At 39.0% G+C, this 17807-nt stretch overlaps 1 protein-coding gene across 5 annotated transcripts in view; it reads right to left on the minus strand.

Moving 5' to 3' along the window:
* STARD9 (StAR related lipid transfer domain containing 9) overlaps window positions 1–17807 on the minus strand; it is a 122330-nt gene that overhangs the window by 57002 nt on the left and 47521 nt on the right. For all 5 annotated transcript variants that reach the window (XM_070582947.1, XM_070582945.1, XM_070582954.1 and 2 more), the window contains 4 exons: window positions 12779–12895; window positions 11634–11666; window positions 11484–11545; window positions 9749–9861 (listed from right to left, as the gene is read on the minus strand). In XM_070582947.1, coding sequence (XP_070439048.1) covers window positions 9749–9861; window positions 11484–11545; window positions 11634–11666; window positions 12779–12895 — 325 coding nt within the window. The remainder of the gene's footprint in view (window positions 1–9748; window positions 9862–11483; window positions 11546–11633; window positions 11667–12778; window positions 12896–17807) is intronic.

The following is a 17807-nucleotide window of genomic DNA, read 5'->3' on the forward strand; positions in this document are numbered from 1 at the left end:
ACTAAATTCCTGAAGTATACAGGAGCTACGCACTCCACAAAATGGCAGACTCAGTTTGGCATACAAAACATATAGGACACACGTACCTATCTTCCCGCAGTTTACAATCTTGAGAAGTTATACTATACGAGACAATCTGGCCAAGCAGTGCAGCAGTAGAAGAGATAATAAATGTAAAGGAGATCAGAGGAGCAGTCAGGGCAGGCTCCATGGAGGAAGCGAGACTTGAATTTGGCCACTGTAGAATGGGTGGGATTTAGATAGGTGCAGAGTTCTTTAATGGCATGAAAGTAAATCTTTATGGCTGGTCACTGATCAAGTCAAAAAGGGTCATCACAACTGTGCTTGTGAATCTCTACATTAGAGATTCAGGAACAAAGTAACTTCACAGGCTCGTGGCTGAATACAATCACACTAAAAATTAGCAAAGTAAATTGAACGTTGGATTTTTTTATATTAAGGAATTATTGTTATTATTTAGATGTGATAACAGTTTTGTGGGTATGTTCTAAAAAATTCCTTATCTTTTAGAGCTACATACTAAAATATTTATAGATGAATTAATGTGGCATCTGGAAATTGCTTCACAATAATATAGGATGGGGGAAAGTGGACAGAAATGTATAGAGAGCAGGATTGGCCAAAGGTTAATGGTTATTGTGACTGGGTAGTGAGTATATGGGGATTCATTATAATAGTCTATTTTTGTGTATGTTCAAAATTTTCTATAATAAAAAGAGTTTTAAAAATTTAACCAAGGATGGAGACCTTCTGCTTTTGCTAATGGCAAATTAGATAATATAAACCTAGCCTTCCACTCAAGACTATTAGAAAAAGCTGGAAATATATCCAAAGGAAATGAAAACACTAGCTCAAAAAGATACCTGCACCCCCACGTTCACAGCAGCATTATTTACACCAGCCAACACCTGGAAACAACCTAGGTGTCCACTGATGGACGAATGGATTATTCAGTCATAAAGAAATGAGGACATCCTGCCATTTGTGACAACATGATGGACCTTGAGGGCATTGTGCTGAGTGAAATAAGTCAGACAGAGAAAGACAAATACTGCATGATCTCACTTATACGTGGAATCTAAACAAAAAACACAAAAACTCAGAGGAAAAGAGATCAGATTTATGGTTAGCAGAGGTGTGTGGGGGGAATTAGATGAAGGTGGTGAACAGGCACAAACATCCAGTTATATGATAAGTGCGTGCTAGGGATGTAACGTACAACATGATGACTGTAGCTAACACTGCTGTTAGGAAACAGGAAAGTTATTAAGAGAGTAAAGCCTAAGAGCTCACATCACACAAGTTCTTTTTTGCTTTTTCTTTTTAATGTATCTATATAAGATGATGGATGTTAAGTAAATCTATTGCAACAATCATTTCATAATATCTGTAAGTCAAACCATTATGCTGTACACCTTAAATTTACACAGTGATGTATGTCAATTATATCTCAATAAAACTGGGGGAAGAATTTTAAAAATAAAGAGGGTCCTGTGACCAAAAAGAAAAAGAAAAAAGAAAAAGCTGGACAAAATGTAAAAGACATCAGCCTTATGGAACAGAGGGCTAGCCAGATAGTAAAAAATTTCCAGGCCATCTACTGGGGAAAGATGGAAGCCCAGAGAGATAAGGCCAGCATCTAGAGACACTTTTCCCCTGGGGCATTTGCCAAATCTTGAGGGGAAGTAGCAGAGTATAGTCCTCTTGACAACCTCGCAAATGTACAGAGACACAGATTGCAGTCCAGAGCCATCCAAAGTGGGCCCTATGGAACTCCACTTCTTTGGATTGGAAACCTGAAGGGCTAAAACACAGGGATGGGGTTGACTTAGAAGTAAATAGCCTTTGATGGGACTGCAGCTAAGCTGTGAACATTCTCAATCCCTGGATTGGACTGAGGTGATTCTGGATCACTAGTGTGTGCAGGAACTTGGCACAAATAAATAAAAGTCTTCTGTACAGCAAGATATTATTGTCCTAGATCTCCAGATTATTTCTATAAACATTTCAACAAATATTGTCTGGCATGAAATCATAACAAAATAAACATACAAGTAGATCTGGCAACATAAATGAAAATCAGCAAAAATAACAGGTAATAGAAAGAGACCTAAGAAAGATCTGGATGTAGGAGTTATCAATAATTTTAAAGTAACTCTGCTTATTATTTTCAAGGAGCTGAATGATTATAAAATTTCATAGAAAATTGGAAACTGTAATGAAATGATCAAATGGAGATTTGAGAAATGAAAAGTATTATAAGTGAAAATAAGAACTCAATATATAAGTTTAACAGCAGGTTAGACACAGCTGGAAAAAGACTTGTGAAAAGGAAGACAGGTTAGAAACATACATCCAAAATAAAACTCAGAGAGACAAAAGATAAAAAATATCAAAGACAGGACAAGAATCACAGAATATACAGAGAATAAGTCTAACATGTCTATAATTGGAGTTCCAAAAGGAGAGAGTGGGGTAAAAGCAATATTAGAAGAAGTAATGGCTAAGAAACGTCCAAAACTAATAAAAAGATATAAAACACAGATTCAAGAAGCCCAGCACAACTTAAAAAAAGAATCAAAATCTACCCCTAAGTACTTCGTGTTAAATTGTTGAAAACCAAAGACAAAGTAAAAAATCTTAAAAGAATTACTGAGTGATGACTTCTCAACAGGAACAGTGAAAGGCAGAAGACAATGGAATAATTTTTAATCGCTGAAAGAAAATAACCATCAACTTGATTCTATACTCAGTGAAATTCTCCTTCAAAAAAAAGAAGAAATAAAAACATTTTCAATCAGTTGAAGGCCAAGAGAACTGTCAATAGCAGACCCATACTAGAGGAAATACTACAGATCATTCTTGGGACTGAGGGAAAATGCCACAAAGAAGGCAGGAGATTGAAAAAAAAAAATTAAGAGCTACAAAAATGGCATGAAGTTAAGATGAGATAAATGGAGTTCAAGTCTTCTAAGGATATTTCATTATCTAGGAAGAGGTAAAATCACCAATTAATATTAGACTTTGATAAGTCAGTGATCCATGTTGTAACCTCTAGAGCAACTACTAAAATACAGAACATGTGTTAATAACAAGCTAATAGAGGAGAAATATGGAATAATTTAAAAATTAATCAACCCAAAAGAGAAGAACGTAGAGAATAAGGAACATAAAACAGGTGAGATAAAGAGAAAACAAAAGGTAATAGTGGACTTAAACCCAAATGAAATTAGTAATTACATTAAACAGACCACAATCTCAAAGAGCAAATTGTGACACTAGATAAAACAAAGCAAAAGCCAAATAAATATTTTCATAAGAAACTTATCTAAAATATATGGATACAGAAAAGCTGGAAAAAGATAAAAATGCCAACAACCAAAAAAAAGCTAGTGTAGTTACAGTAACATCTGACTTTTAGGCAAAAGCAATACTAGAGATAAAGAAGAATCCTTCACAATGATAAAAGGGTTCAATTCACCAGGAAGATTTAATAATTCTAATTTCATATGCACATAATAATAACGCCTCAAAATATATAGAACAAAAATTGACCGAAATAAAAGGAGAAAAAGACCATCTTAGCAGATTTTAACCCCTTTATTAGTATCTGATAAAATGAGCAGAAAAAAATTAGAGTTATAGATTTAAACAACACAATTAGCAAACTTGATAAATGGTAATATATAAATGCTACGCCCAACTACTGTACAATAATACGCATTATTTTCAAGCACACATGGAAAACTTACAAAAATGGACCATATGCTAGGCCACAAATCAAACTGTTCTATGTATACGTTTTTTAAATGAAATAATATAAAGTATGTTCTCTTAACACAATTCTATTAAAGTAGATACCCACGATAAAAATAGAACTAGAAAATGTCCAAATGTTTGAAAATTAAGAAATGCACTTCTAAATAATCCATGGGTCAAAAAAGAAATCATAATGAAAATTACATATTTTTTAAACTGAATACTGATGAAAATACTACACCTTAAAACATAGATAATGCAGCTAAAGCCATGCTTACAGAGAAATTTATAGCTGTAAATAAATACATTAGAAAAGAAGAAAGGATGAAAATAAACAAGCTAAGCATCCATCTCACAGAGGTAAACAAAATAAAATCAAGAAATTCAACTCAGAAAGTACAGGAATAAAATAATAAAAATACGAACAGAAATTAATAAATAGGAAATAAACTTACAATGAACGGAATCCACAAAGCCAAAAGTTGATTCTTTGAAAAGAATTAAAATTAATAAGCCCTTCACAGAACAAGAAAAAAGAGACAAGGTATAGATAACCAATGTTAGGAATGAAAAAAGAGACATCCTACATTTATTAAAAAGATAATAAGATATTTACTTTATGCAAATATATTTTTTAAATTTAGGAAAAATTGATTATTTTTTTAAGAAAAGCTACCAAAATTGATGCAATAAAAAAACAGAATATCTGAAAGAATCAAACCTATCATTTTAAACCTTCTTACAAAAAAATCCTCCAGACCCAGAAGGCTTTGTCAGCAAATTCTACCAATATTTAAGGAGGAAATAATCCAACCGTATGAAAAATCTGTCAGATTTTTAGAAAAAGAGGGAGCACCTCCCAGCTCATTTTAGGAAACAAACACAACCTTTATACCTAAACCTGACAAGGGAGAAAGGGAGAAACATAGGAGGAAGAAAAGAGGAACAGGACAAGGAAGACGATGATTACAGGCAAATTTTACTCTTCAACATAGATTCAACAACTCCAAACAAAATATCAGAAATCCAAACCCATAGAGGAAGGACCACATGAGGACCCAGTGAGAAGGCAGCCACCTACAAGCCAAGGAGAGAGGCCTCAGGAGAAACCAACCCTGCTGACACCTTGATCGTGGACTTCTAGCCTCCAGAGCTTTATTGAACATGTATGACGTCCTTGGCACCGTGAGAGGTGGCACCAAGGATAAACAGAAAAGTCACAATGCCAGCCCCTCCAGATACTAACAGTCTAATGGTGGCATCCTCAGTGTGAAGCTGTCTAGGAGGTAACCAGAGAGCTCAAGTCAAACACATTTAGAATTCCAGATCGTTGCCAGCACGACTGAGGGGGAATCATGGAATTCAAGAACTGAAGAAGATCATGTAGTTCTAAACCTTCTCAATCTATAGATGAGGAAAGAGGTCTATGGCAAATCACTAGCAGAAAAGGGGCCAGAATCCAGGGATTTTGTCTCAAACAGTTGCTTTATTTCTGCGCCTATAATGCTGTCTAAAGGAGATTAATAATTCATTCTTTTTATAATCTATTAAACTTCTAGAAAAAAAGAAAAGAAATCCAAATCCAGCAAAAAATAAAATGGATAATATAGCACAACTAGGTTGGGTCTGTTCCAGGAATGCAAGATTGCTATAACATTTAAAAATCAATCAGTACAATTTACCACATTAACAGGATAAAGGACAAAAATCATATAACACAGAACATTTGTAAAAATTCAGTAGCTATTTATATTTAAAAATTCTTAGCACCTCTTCCCTTTTCCTGAATAATGTAGTCTTAAAGTCATTAAGTGGAAGAGAGCAAAGCAGGCAACCACATCAGGGTGAGGGGGACCCGTGGTGACCCAGAGCACAGTGTCCAAGCCCGAGAGGAGTGAGGAGGGTGTCCACACAGAGGTGGCCTGGTATGGTGGAGTCACAGCCTAAGCAGGGTGAGAGGGTACCCATGCACAGGGAAGGCCTGGCACCAGAGTGGGGTGAAGAGGGTGACCACATGTGTGGCAGCCTGGCACAGAAAGAGCCTAAGCGGGCTGAAGAGAATACCCGCACATGGAATCAGCCCAGCGCAGGGTATCAAAGCCCAAGCAGGGTGAGCAGGCCGTCCACGTGTAGGGGTGGCCTACCAGGCAAAGTCAGAGCCCAAGCAAGGTGAGAAGGGCATCCCCCAGAGAGACTGGCAGGGTGAACAGGGCTTCCATGTAGGAATGGGAAGGAGGCCCAGCAAAGGGATACAAAGACCAAGAAGGGTACAAGGAAGGCACCTGCACAGTCGGGGTGGGGAGTAGGGACAGACGGCCCAGCACAGTGTCAGAACTTGGACATGGTGAGCAGGGCTTCCTGTGGTGAGGGGGCCCAGCACAAGCTGTCGAACCACTGCCAGGTGAGGCAGGCAGCCACATAAGAGAGAGGACAAGGAGACTGATTACACATAGGCAGCAGATAAAAGAAGTATTTCCACTGTTAAAGGAATTACAAACATGAAAAGGGAGAAACCCAGAATGAATCCTGCTGTGTCAGATTGGAACTGGAAGTACTGGTGTGAACACAAATTATTACCTAGCTCTGCCCACTCAGAGCGACTAGGAGTTGCAACATCTCAAAAGCAGTGAGCGTACCTAGCACCCAGATCTTGACTTCTAAACACTATTCTGCAATAAAAAGGACCAAGGTTCCTGGGAGAAATGGCTGATTCCAAGACTGAGGCAGGGAAAGTAGAAGATGAACCTGAAACATCAGAAAGCAAACAAGTGCTCAAAGAACGATGGTAATACATCAAAATGTCACAGAAGTGCACTTGAAGGGGATTCCATTGACTAAATCCAGGACAATTTGCACATCAAAATAAGAAAATAACAGTAACAGAAGGTAATCCAGTGAATAAAATCATTAAAAATAAAATAACCTACGAATAAAATAAGAAAGCATGAATCCATATTGACATAAATAAATGGAAAGTCTGATGAAGACATTTACATCGTTTCAAAGTACTGCTCCACAAAATACTTGTTGATTACAACAAGCAATTTCAGAATGAATAAGCCTGGTAGGTATCACCTTAAGCAACGAAACTAAAAATCACAAGTAATGCAACAAATCAAAATTGTGTGCCACTTGATGGTGTCAAGTTCATGAAAGTTAAAGAAAGACTGAAGAACATTAGAGAGACACCCCTAACTAAATGCAACCCATGATTCTCAAATGGACAATTATTGGGACAATTAATGAAACCTAAATAATGATAAATAATCTAAGGATTAGATGACAGTAATGTGTCAAAGTTAATTTCCTGATTTTGATGGTTGAGTTATAACTATAAGGGAGAACATTCTTACTTGTAGGAAAAACACCCTAAAATATTCAAGAGAGATGGGTTATTAGGTCAGCAATTTACTCTCAAATGGTTCTTTATACTGTACTTGCAACTTTTGCAAAAGTTTAAACTGTTTTAAAATTTTAAAATCTTAGAAAACTAAGAAAAAAGAGGGAATTCCTTTAATCTGCTAAGGCAGTGCTTACTCAAAGTTGGTCCACAATCTGGGGCCAGTTCTCAAACTGTTACTGGTGTGCAATGAGATAGGTACAGAAAATGAATGTTAGAAACCTTTATAACACCATGACCTTGGGTATGTGACCCAAGCTGCATGACCTTGCATGAGTTCATATCTTCTCTGGGTTTCAGATACTATGTCAATCAAAGAATCTATGATCATAAGTCTCCGCAATGGACAAGATTCTGTCCCATTCCCCTCTTCCAGTCCTAGGCAAGGTTCCCAGTTTCAACTCTCCCGCAACTAGCTGTATGACTTTGGGATCGTCACTTAACTTCTTTCAGACCTCATCTTATTTTTTATGCAATAAGGACAGTTGGACTACATTTGAAGTCTCCTCTAGTTACTCCCTTCACCATCCTCCCAACAAAACATTCATATTAAAATATTAAATATTAAATTAAATTATTTTAAAATAATTTTAAATAATTAATTTTAAAATGAAAAGATGAGAAATTGTGACCCTACTGCATTAACTCAAGGTCTGACCTGAAGATATTGCTTTACACAGATATGTATATCCACAGTTTTACAGAGGAAATCCCAACTAGCTCCTAGAAAAGTAAATGGTATTTTTGTTGTTTCCAGGCTTCCGTTTATCATGAAACATTTGGGAAAAGACATGGGTAGCAGAATCAGTGACTGGCACATCATTAGCCATGCCCTGATCAGAGAAGAGACCTGCTCTTGATCTTTCATGTCCCTCTCCGGTTGGAATTTAAATTAGCATATTCCTAAGGGAATAGGGGCATAAAATTTACATGTTACTTCTTATGAGTGGCCTGAAAGGGTAAACACTTCCTCCACAAAAGAACCCCACTGTTCCTACTTAATGGCAAGACCTAGCCTAAAGGAGTAGGACAGATGGCACCAAACGCCAAATATCAGTGCTTGACGAGGAGGCAGCCCAGACCCTGCCCCATGCCCGCCAACTCCCCACCTCCATGACTATCACCACCAACGGAAGAAAAAGTACCTAGAAAAGGAGACTGACCTGGGAATCAGTCCAGGCCCTGCGGGATTCAGCACCGTAGACCCAACCTTATTCCAGGCCGCTTTCCTCCCCATTCACCGTGCTTTAGACACACTGGCCTCCTTGAAACCACCAAGCCCTTCTCTCAGGGCTGTATCTCATGCTATTCCCTCCACCTGAAACACTCTTCCCCTCGCTACACCATTCTTCACAGGACTGGTTCCTGTATCCCCTCAGGATTCAGCTTAAAATGTTACCTCCTTACTCACACACCTCAACAACAAAAAATCAAACAACCCAATCACAAAATGGGCAGGGGACATGAACAGACATTTCTCCAAAGAAGATATACGGATGGCCAATAGACACATGAAAAGATGCTCATCATCACTAATCATTATGGAAATGCAAATCAAAACTACACTAAGATATCACCTTACACCTGTTAGAATGGCAAAAATATCCAAAACCAAGAGTGACAAACGTTGGCGAGGCTGTAGAGAAAAAGGAACCCTCATACACTGCTGGTGGGAATGCAAACTGGTGCAGCCACTATGGAAAACAGTACGGAGATTTCTCAAAAAGTTAAAAATAGAAATACCTTATGACCCAGCCATCCCACTACTGGGTATCTATCCTAAGAACCTGAAATCAGCAATTGCAAAAGTCCCATGCACCCCTATGTTCATCGCAGCATTATTCCCAATAGCAAAGTCATGGAACCAACCTAAGTGCCCAGCAACTGATGATTGGATAAAGAAGATATGGTGTATATATATACAATGGAATACTACTCAGCCATAAAAAAGGACAAAGTCGTCCCATTCACAACAACATGGATAGACCTTGAGGGTATTATGTTGAGTGAAATAAGCCAGACAGAGAAAGATGAACTCTGTATGACTCCACTCATGGGTGGTAGTTAACATATAGACAAAGAGAACTGATCGGTGGTTACCAGGGGAAAGGGTGGATGGGGGGAGGGCACTAGGAGTGAAGTAGTGTACCTACAACATGACTAATAATGATGTACAACTGTAATTTCACAAGGTTGTTAACTATCATAATCTTAATAAAAAAAAAAAATGTTACCTCCTTGGAGAAGCTTTTCCTGACTGCCCCATGAAGATGGGTCACCTATACCACCCAAAGTTCTTCTCCATCACTACATCTATTTATTTTTTAATTGGCTTTTTATCACAACTTGTAATCAAGTGCTTGTTTTCTGACTCACCCCCACAAGACTGTAAGCTTTCCTGTGAGGGCGGGACTGCCTTTTCTATTTATTGGTACATATCCAGTGTCCAGCACAGTAGCTGGCACATAGTAAGTATTCATCGTACGTTTGTTGAATGAATTATTGACCATTAGGAGAGCTTCCCTGGCTTCAGTTTTGTCTCAGACCTCTAGCACCACAGTGGCTCACCTTGTACATAGGGCCCCATCTCTGGATGCTCCCTGACCCGCAGAGGGTAGGACTTTTTTTTATTAGATCGCTTCAACAGATCCCGCACCCGTTCATTATAGATTTCTAGGAAACTAGAGACAAGTAGAAAAAGGCACATAATTAGATTTTGAAAAATGGTGACATATTTTCAAAATTAAATTGTGAAAAAAGGCAACTAATTTTGGAAAAGGTAGGAAAAACACTAAGCCAAGAACCAGAAGGTCCTAGGTTCTTGTTCCATTTCTACCTCTGACACTCTAAGAACTTGATCACGCTGGGGTTCCCCCTGGAGTCTCTTTCCGCATGCGTATGATAGGGTTTTTAGCATTGGCTGTCAGCACTTCACTGTTTTAGGTTTACACTGTCAGTGGCGATTCAAGTTTAGCCTTCAAGAGGCTATTTCAGCATGGCTTTAGGGCGTGCTGCCATCAGCCTGTGCCTTGATCAGGCCACCACAGCACAGAGTCTATAAGCTGGTTTCTTGAAGTGGTTTTCAAATGTTGTTCTGTGAAGGCATCTCAAAGGCCACTGCTGAGCAATGAGGGAAGGTAAGTGAGAAGTGTTCTGGTCCCTACTCCTAATTTAAGTAGGACAATTCTTACCTTACCGGTTTTATACACCAGGATTCCATATAAGATATATTCTAATCTTATAGGTATCTACCGGCATTTTACTCCTTTTTAAAATAACACAGCTACAATCCTTTATTAAAATCAGTAAAGATTTTGTTAAATAAGAAAGCAGACTTTTCACAGAAGGGTCTTCCTCACCAGAACACGAACACATGCCTGTGGAGCCAGCAGCCAGAAAAAAGGTCTCCAGCTCAAAGCTGAACTCTACGCAGTCTTCTTATAAATTATTTCTCCCTAACCTTCTTATATCTGGATACAGGAACCCCAGCTGTCTCTTTCAATAGTGGTTCCCACATTTCATGGACAGTAAAACATTTAATATATATGTGTGTGTATATATAGACACATATACATATATACACACACACACACATACATATAAGTTTGCAAATTTTTACTTTGCAAACTTAAAAATGTAAAAATAATGTTTGCAATCATTTAACTTTAAAAAAGGACATTTATTCTTTCTGGGGTGATGAAAATGTTCTAGAATTAGGTAATGATGATGTTCAGACAATCATATAAATGTCATAAAAATCACTGAACTATACACTTTAAGAGCGTGAATTTTATGGTACATGAATTATATCTCAATTTTTTTTAAAGTACATTGAACACCAGAAAAATAGAATACAGACAAATTAAGAGCAGTTAGTAACCTCATGCCAACATTTTCACTACAGACTGGTTAAAACTTCATCTTGAAGTAGCCAGCCCTAGTCTGAGTACTAGAGTTTGGGAAGTACTGTCCTGGAGAACAACCCAGTTAGGAGGCTGGAAGAGAAATTCCAAAAGCTAGCGGGACGCTGTACAGAAAGCAAAGGAAAGGAAACCAGAGAGCCAGGGCAAGCTAGTCCACAGAAGGAGACACCTATTTGTTAAGCCTGAGGATAAGAATTATGTCTCCTACAACCCAAGGACCCAAGTACATTTCTTATCTCCTTGTACTGCAAGATAGTTCTGTTGTGGCTTTTTTCCAGTCCTCCATTTGATTCCGGAAGAAAAGAGAGGACAGCTGAACATGCTAGAGTTTGGAGTGGAAATAAAAACATTTCAGGTCCCAGAGCCTGACAGGTTCTTACCTCACTTTTATCCTACAGGAGGAAGGTGGTGGGGCATAGTCTTCATCCCTGATGAAGAGACCCTGCACAAACCAGAGGGTTGGGTTTCATTGAAGGGAGTGTACAAAGGAGACCTACTTTGACGGGATCCAGTCAAAAGAGAGTCTATACCTCACATATCCGTGGTGTCAGCCCAACAGAGGCCTAGAAAACAGAAGAAAGGAAAGTATTACTGTTCACTCACGGTGATGTTCTCCTCTCAACACCCAGGAACCATCCTCAGCATGGGGGTAGGTACATGGGTTCCTTGTGCTAGCCTCTTCACTTTAGGCAGTTTCACTGGTGGTTATGTAGAGAACTCTATTTGCCAGTGTTCTCAAGAGACAGTCACGGGAGGAATGCACCAGATGAGAGGCCAATCATCACCATAAGAAGGACGAGAGGAGAAGCTAGCAAACCCATGCAATGAAGGTTACGTCCTTCTTGGATAAAACCATTTTACCACTGTGGTCCCTCCCAGAACCCTACCTCCTATCCCTGCACACACAGGAGGACTAAAGTACATGGCGCTCAAACTATACATTTAGAGAGAAGAGGCTTCTTTTTCATCTTGAATCCATTTCTAACTTGTACTCAGGTTAAGGACTTTACACCCTTGGTTTAGTGGGCATTTTCTTCTTTTAATTTCATATATATATAATCCCACTAAACATGGACATAGAAAGCAATGAGCTGGGCCCAAGGAAGCAGGGATAATCTTTCAGCAGAAATCATGTACTAGAGAATGTCCCTGTGTAGTGCTATCTCTCACCCTCTCAACCCATACATCTCACCAGAGTACTTCTAAACCTAAAAACAAAGAGGTATTCTTAAGGAACTCTACCCTCCTAATTTTCCCATCCCAGGAGTTGGGTTCCCCTGCTTCTTTCTAACACATGTAGTCCCATTTATGCACAGCCCTAACCAGCACTTAAGATTCAGTCAGGGTCTTGTCCACATCAAAAAGTTAAAAAGCTTCAAGTAACGAACTTGAAAACGATACGAGAAATTCAGAAGGACTGACAAATCAGCTTCATCAAAGGGAGGTGTAAAATTCCAAGGTTCTTCAGGGTTTAATAAAGAGGGGCTAATTATTCAAAGTTTACCTTTCAATTAAAGGGCTGAGAAACCCATTCTTAATACAGAAGGGCCCATTAAATCTTGTTAAAGTTGACTGTCTATGCAACTCACATCCTATCTCTCAGTGGCAAGGACAGCGCAAGATTCAGGCTTGCTGTGGCATTAGGAAGATACCACATTCCAGAACCAATACTCACTGGGGTCCCTAGCATGGTGTATGTCTTCCCGGAGCCTGTCTGCCCATAGGCAAAAAGGCATATGTTGTAGCCTTTGGCAGCTCCAGACAGTACTTCAGTCCCCAAATCCTGGAATACCTGCAACAACAAAAGTAGAGAGCATGTCACTGTGGTCCTTTTTCCTACAGCGTATTTAGAATTATTTTTTAATCTAAAAATATTATTAGATGTTTCAAACATATATGACTATAAATTCTCCATTTCACAAAAATCGATTCAGTTTCAGAAAAAGATCACTAAGGAAAATTCATTCATTGAGTCAGTCAGTCAGTCAAATATTTTTTAAAGTGCTCACTGTAGGCTGGCTACAATGCTAGACACTGAAAATACAAAATCGATATGTCCCTAATCTTAAGGCAAAGAGTCTGGGAGAAAGGCAAAGACATGCAAGCAAATTAGTGAAGAAAGACCACGCACAGTACTTCTTTTTCCTTCCCATTATAAGAAAATGATTAAGGGCCGGCCCCGCGGCCGAGTGGTTCAGTTCGTGCACTCCGCTTTGGCGACCCAGGGTTTCGCCAGTTCGGATCCTAGGTGCGGATATGGCACCACTCATCAGGCCATGCTGAGGTGGCATCCCACATGCCACAACTAGAAGGACCCACAACTAAAAATACACAGCTATGTACCGGGGGCGCTTTGGGAAGAGAAAGGAAAAATAAAATCTTTTTTAAAAAAATGATTAATATGGTTAATCAAGTAAAGCTACAATGAAATATTGCCTGGTAACATATCATACAAATTCAGAGTTTCAGGATAACTCAGAGAGGATCAGTTAAGCCCAGAAGTTAGAAAGGAGTTCCCCCTGTGGGTCAATTTCCTATATGCTCCCTCCTCAGATCGATCCTAACAGCTGACTGGTTCTGCTGGTCACTCATCTCGGTGGTGGCCAGTTTTAGTGAATCAGAAACATCTAGAGGTCCTGATGTGAAAAACCCTGCATTTTGTGTACTGCCTGAAAGTCCTATTGGACTCTGTTAGGTGGCAGACCATGGTCTCAGGAAAAAGCAGCCAGGCTTATGGGGAAGACACAGCTTCCCAGTTCAAGCAATCCTCAGCAGAATGCCACATGGACATCTACACACCATGGCTGGTACGGTGGACAATTACCCTTTGTATCGTTTTTGCTCAGCATCCAAAATATTTGGGTGGAATCTCTAAGAGTGTCAGTCCCCTTGGGAAGCAGGGCCCACCTGCACACAACAGAAGCCAAACACGCCAGATACTCCTCTCCACCTCCTGGCACCTAACATGTGAAACAAGGCCCACCAACTAAGTGTTCCTACTTGGAATTTTGAAAGAATGACATAAAAACAAAGGAATAGTTGCTAAATTCTCCATGGTGACACTGAGAGTGCAATAGCACTGCATCCTGAGCACACAGTGGTGCAAGTGCCAAGTGTGGTACTCAGTTCAGACTGTTTCGTGACATGGCTTTGCCTGGCTTCCCTGCTACCTAGAGTCTCATGGTTTCCTGCCTATTTTTTTTAACTTTCCCTTCAATTCTGTGAACTACCTGATATGGTTCCAAATTGGAATGTGGTTCTTACACTTCATAGCTGTGTGATCTTGGGCAAGTTACTTAAACTTTGTAAGCCACAGTTTCTCTATCTGTAAAGTGGATATCTTGTATCTATCTCACAGGTTTGTTGTGAAGATTAAATGAGATAATGCATGTAACTAGGGACGAAGATAGGAGTTGCTGACTTAAGACTACACTACCCTGTTCTATGTTTTAGCAGCTGCAGTTAGGCTTCTTAGCCAGTGAACTATTTATGTTTTGTTTGTTTTTTAAAGCTTCTAATATTCAGGCACAGGGCCAAAAGAACCCGGGGAGCAGTGAAAAATCTGGGCCTTGTACCCTTCCTACCTCCTTCCCCAATCCCCCTCCCAGCTCTGTGCTTCTCCCTCTCCATTCCTTCATTTCTATATTAGCAAAGCTGATCATTGGGCAGGGTTCTCTTTGCCTCCTGACATCTGTCTGGGTTAAATTCCCAAGGACTGAAGGAGGAGGGTCATTTCTCTTCATCAGACCCCTTGAGTTGGCTGCCATCCATTCACTAGTTGGAAAATGTTCCACAAAACTCAACCTTTCTCTCTAGTGCCCCAGCAAGAAGTGAGAACAGAGGTGCAGACAGAGCAAGGCCACAACTAGCCTAAATGTTATTTCCTCCCATCACTCACACACAGCTGAACAGATAGAGCTCAGTGGACTGTGAATGAAAACACCAGAATGTTACTTTGTCCATGTTTTTATCCAAATTCAAATAACTGCCGAGAGGTTTTATGAAAAACATCTTTGAAAATACCATTCTCACTCAACAGTAAAAGATGTCAACAGGCAAAACCAGTTGGCTGCAAACCTGGAATTGGTGGAAACTGTTAAGATGCAGCTACCATTGTTGAAGAACTGTGAATCTTAGCTCATCATAAGTTCTGGCTAAAAGCATAGCCCTAAACAGAGTACAACAGAACCAGACGACACTGTGGTCCATTCTTACCGTGATAATATAATGAAACAGACAGAAACAGCTAATTGTGAATACTAAGAACAGTTTGAAGGCTAAAATAAGCCACAAAAAGGCAATCTATAAAGCTACAGGGTCCAGGCTTAGGAGGAGAAATGGGCAGTGTGACTTTTTTTTCTGGAGTATAAGTAGATGAAAGCATTAAATAGATTAATTATATGTAATACAGCACTTCCAGTCTTTTTCAGCATTAGCTAGAAAAGGCACAGCCCACTGGATGCTGCTATATCGGGACTTCCAACACGTGAAGCCAAGACAAAAGCCCTAGTAATACCCATTTCCTAAGGGCAACTGAATCCAGGAATCAAAATTTTTAAAAAATGTTCTCAAAAGAGTGAAGAAACAAATCACAGACTGAAAGAAAATATTTGCAAAAGACATGTTTAATAAAGGACTGCTATCCAAAATATACAAAGAACTCTTAAAACTCAACAATAAGAAAACGAACAACCCAACTAAAAGATGCACAGAAGATCTGAACAGACACCTCACCAAAGACGACATACAGCTGGCAAATAAGCATATGAAAAAACGCTCAACATCGCACATCATCAAGGCTGCAACTTAAAACAAGGAGATACCACCACACACCCATAAGAATGACCAAAATCCAGAGGACTGACAACAACAAACGCTGATGAGGATGTGGAACAACAGGAACTCTCATTCATTGCTGGTGGGAATGCAAAATGGTACAGCCACTTTGGCAGTTTTTTACAAAACTAAGCATACTCTTACCACACAATCCAGCTATGGCACTTGTTGGTATTTACCCAAGTGAGTCGAAAGCTTACGTCCACACAAAAATTGCACACGGATGTTTACAGCAGCTTTATTTATAACTGCCAAAACTTGGAAGCAACCAAGATGTTCTTCATTAGGTTAATGGATAAATAAACTGTGGTACATCCAGACAACGGAATATCGTGAACTAAAAACAAATGAGCTATCAAGCCATGAAAAGACATGAAGGAACCTTAAAGGTCTATTTTTAAGTGAAAGACGCCAATCTGAAAAGTCTACATACTATATGATTCCAACTATATGACATTCTGGAAAAGGTAAAACTATGGAGACAGTAAAAAGATCAGTGGTTGCCACCGGTTGGGGGGAGGGAAAGATGACAGGTGGAGCACAGAGGATCTTTAGGGCACTGAAACTATTTGAGATGATACTATAATGATGTATAATACGTCATTATACATTCGTCAAACCCATAAAACGCAAAAACCAAGAATGAACCCTAATGTAAACTACGGACACTGGGTGATAATGATGTGTCAATCCACATAGGTTCATTGATTGTAACAAATGTACCACTCCGGTGTGCAATATTGATAGCTGGGGAACAGGAGGTACAAGGGATCCCTTTCTACTTTGTGCTCAGTTTTGCTGTGAACTTAAAACTGCTCTAACAAATGAAGTCTATTTTTAAAAAATAAGATCAACAAGATAAATTTTAAGGGATGGACCTCCCCGATATCAGCAACATTATAAGACATACCTTTCTTGAAACCAGCTAGAATCAACAACGTCTCTGGAGATTTCATGATGACTGTTTAAGGTCCAAGAATAATGGCTGCCCTGTATTTCCCTAAAAGAATTTTTCACTGATAGATTTTTTTTCCTTGCTTGTTTTTGGTAGATCTGTAGTTCTTTCTATTATATACTATGTTCTCTAAACCCCAAGTAGACTCGTAACAAAAAATCTGTGTCTTCAATGTAGGATGAGAAAGGGTTCAAAATAACGAAATAAATATTGATTTCAAATACAGCTATCAGAAACAGTCAAATGAGTGAGAAGAGGGACATGTCAAAGCAGTCAAAAAACTTAGTTAAAAAAATCTAAAAACTAACTATCTGTTAGCAGGAACCTTTAAACTGGAAAATAATACTAGACAACTGCTAGAAACTTCAAACACATTTTCACTAAGACTGTTAGTTACTCGGGAAAACCTCAAGTAACTCAGAGTTGTACTTACACTTATCACACAGATGGTGAGATAAGGCTCATACTATTTGTGGATCTACTGACCCATCCTCTCTCCAAATTGTGGTAGTACCACAGAAAAGTAGGGCTCAGAACCTGTTATTTGAAGAGACAGCATTCATGTAAAATATATAACTTAATGGGGCCTGGAGTTGGGGAAAGGGCTTAGAATGATTCTCTTCCTCTAAACAGCTATACTTATAGTTTAATCATTAAGAACACAGGCTTTGCAACGTTCTGTTCTGGGTTCAAAACCTGGCTCTTTGGGCAAGTAACCCTACCTCAGTTTCCTCATCTGTGAAATGGAGACAAAAACAGAATCTAAAACTCAGAGATTTTGAGAGGATTAACTGTGTTAATATGTGCAAAGCCTTTAGAAGCATATCTGGGACAAAGTAAGCACTAAGTAAGCGCAAGCTTTTATTGTTACCACACTTTATTTTTTCATTTTTCTGTATAAGGGACTACTCAA

Source organism: Equus przewalskii, chromosome 1 (assembly GCF_037783145.1).
Source record: "Equus przewalskii isolate Varuska chromosome 1, EquPr2, whole genome shotgun sequence".
NCBI classification, from domain to species: Eukaryota; Metazoa; Chordata; class Mammalia; order Perissodactyla; family Equidae; genus Equus; species Equus przewalskii.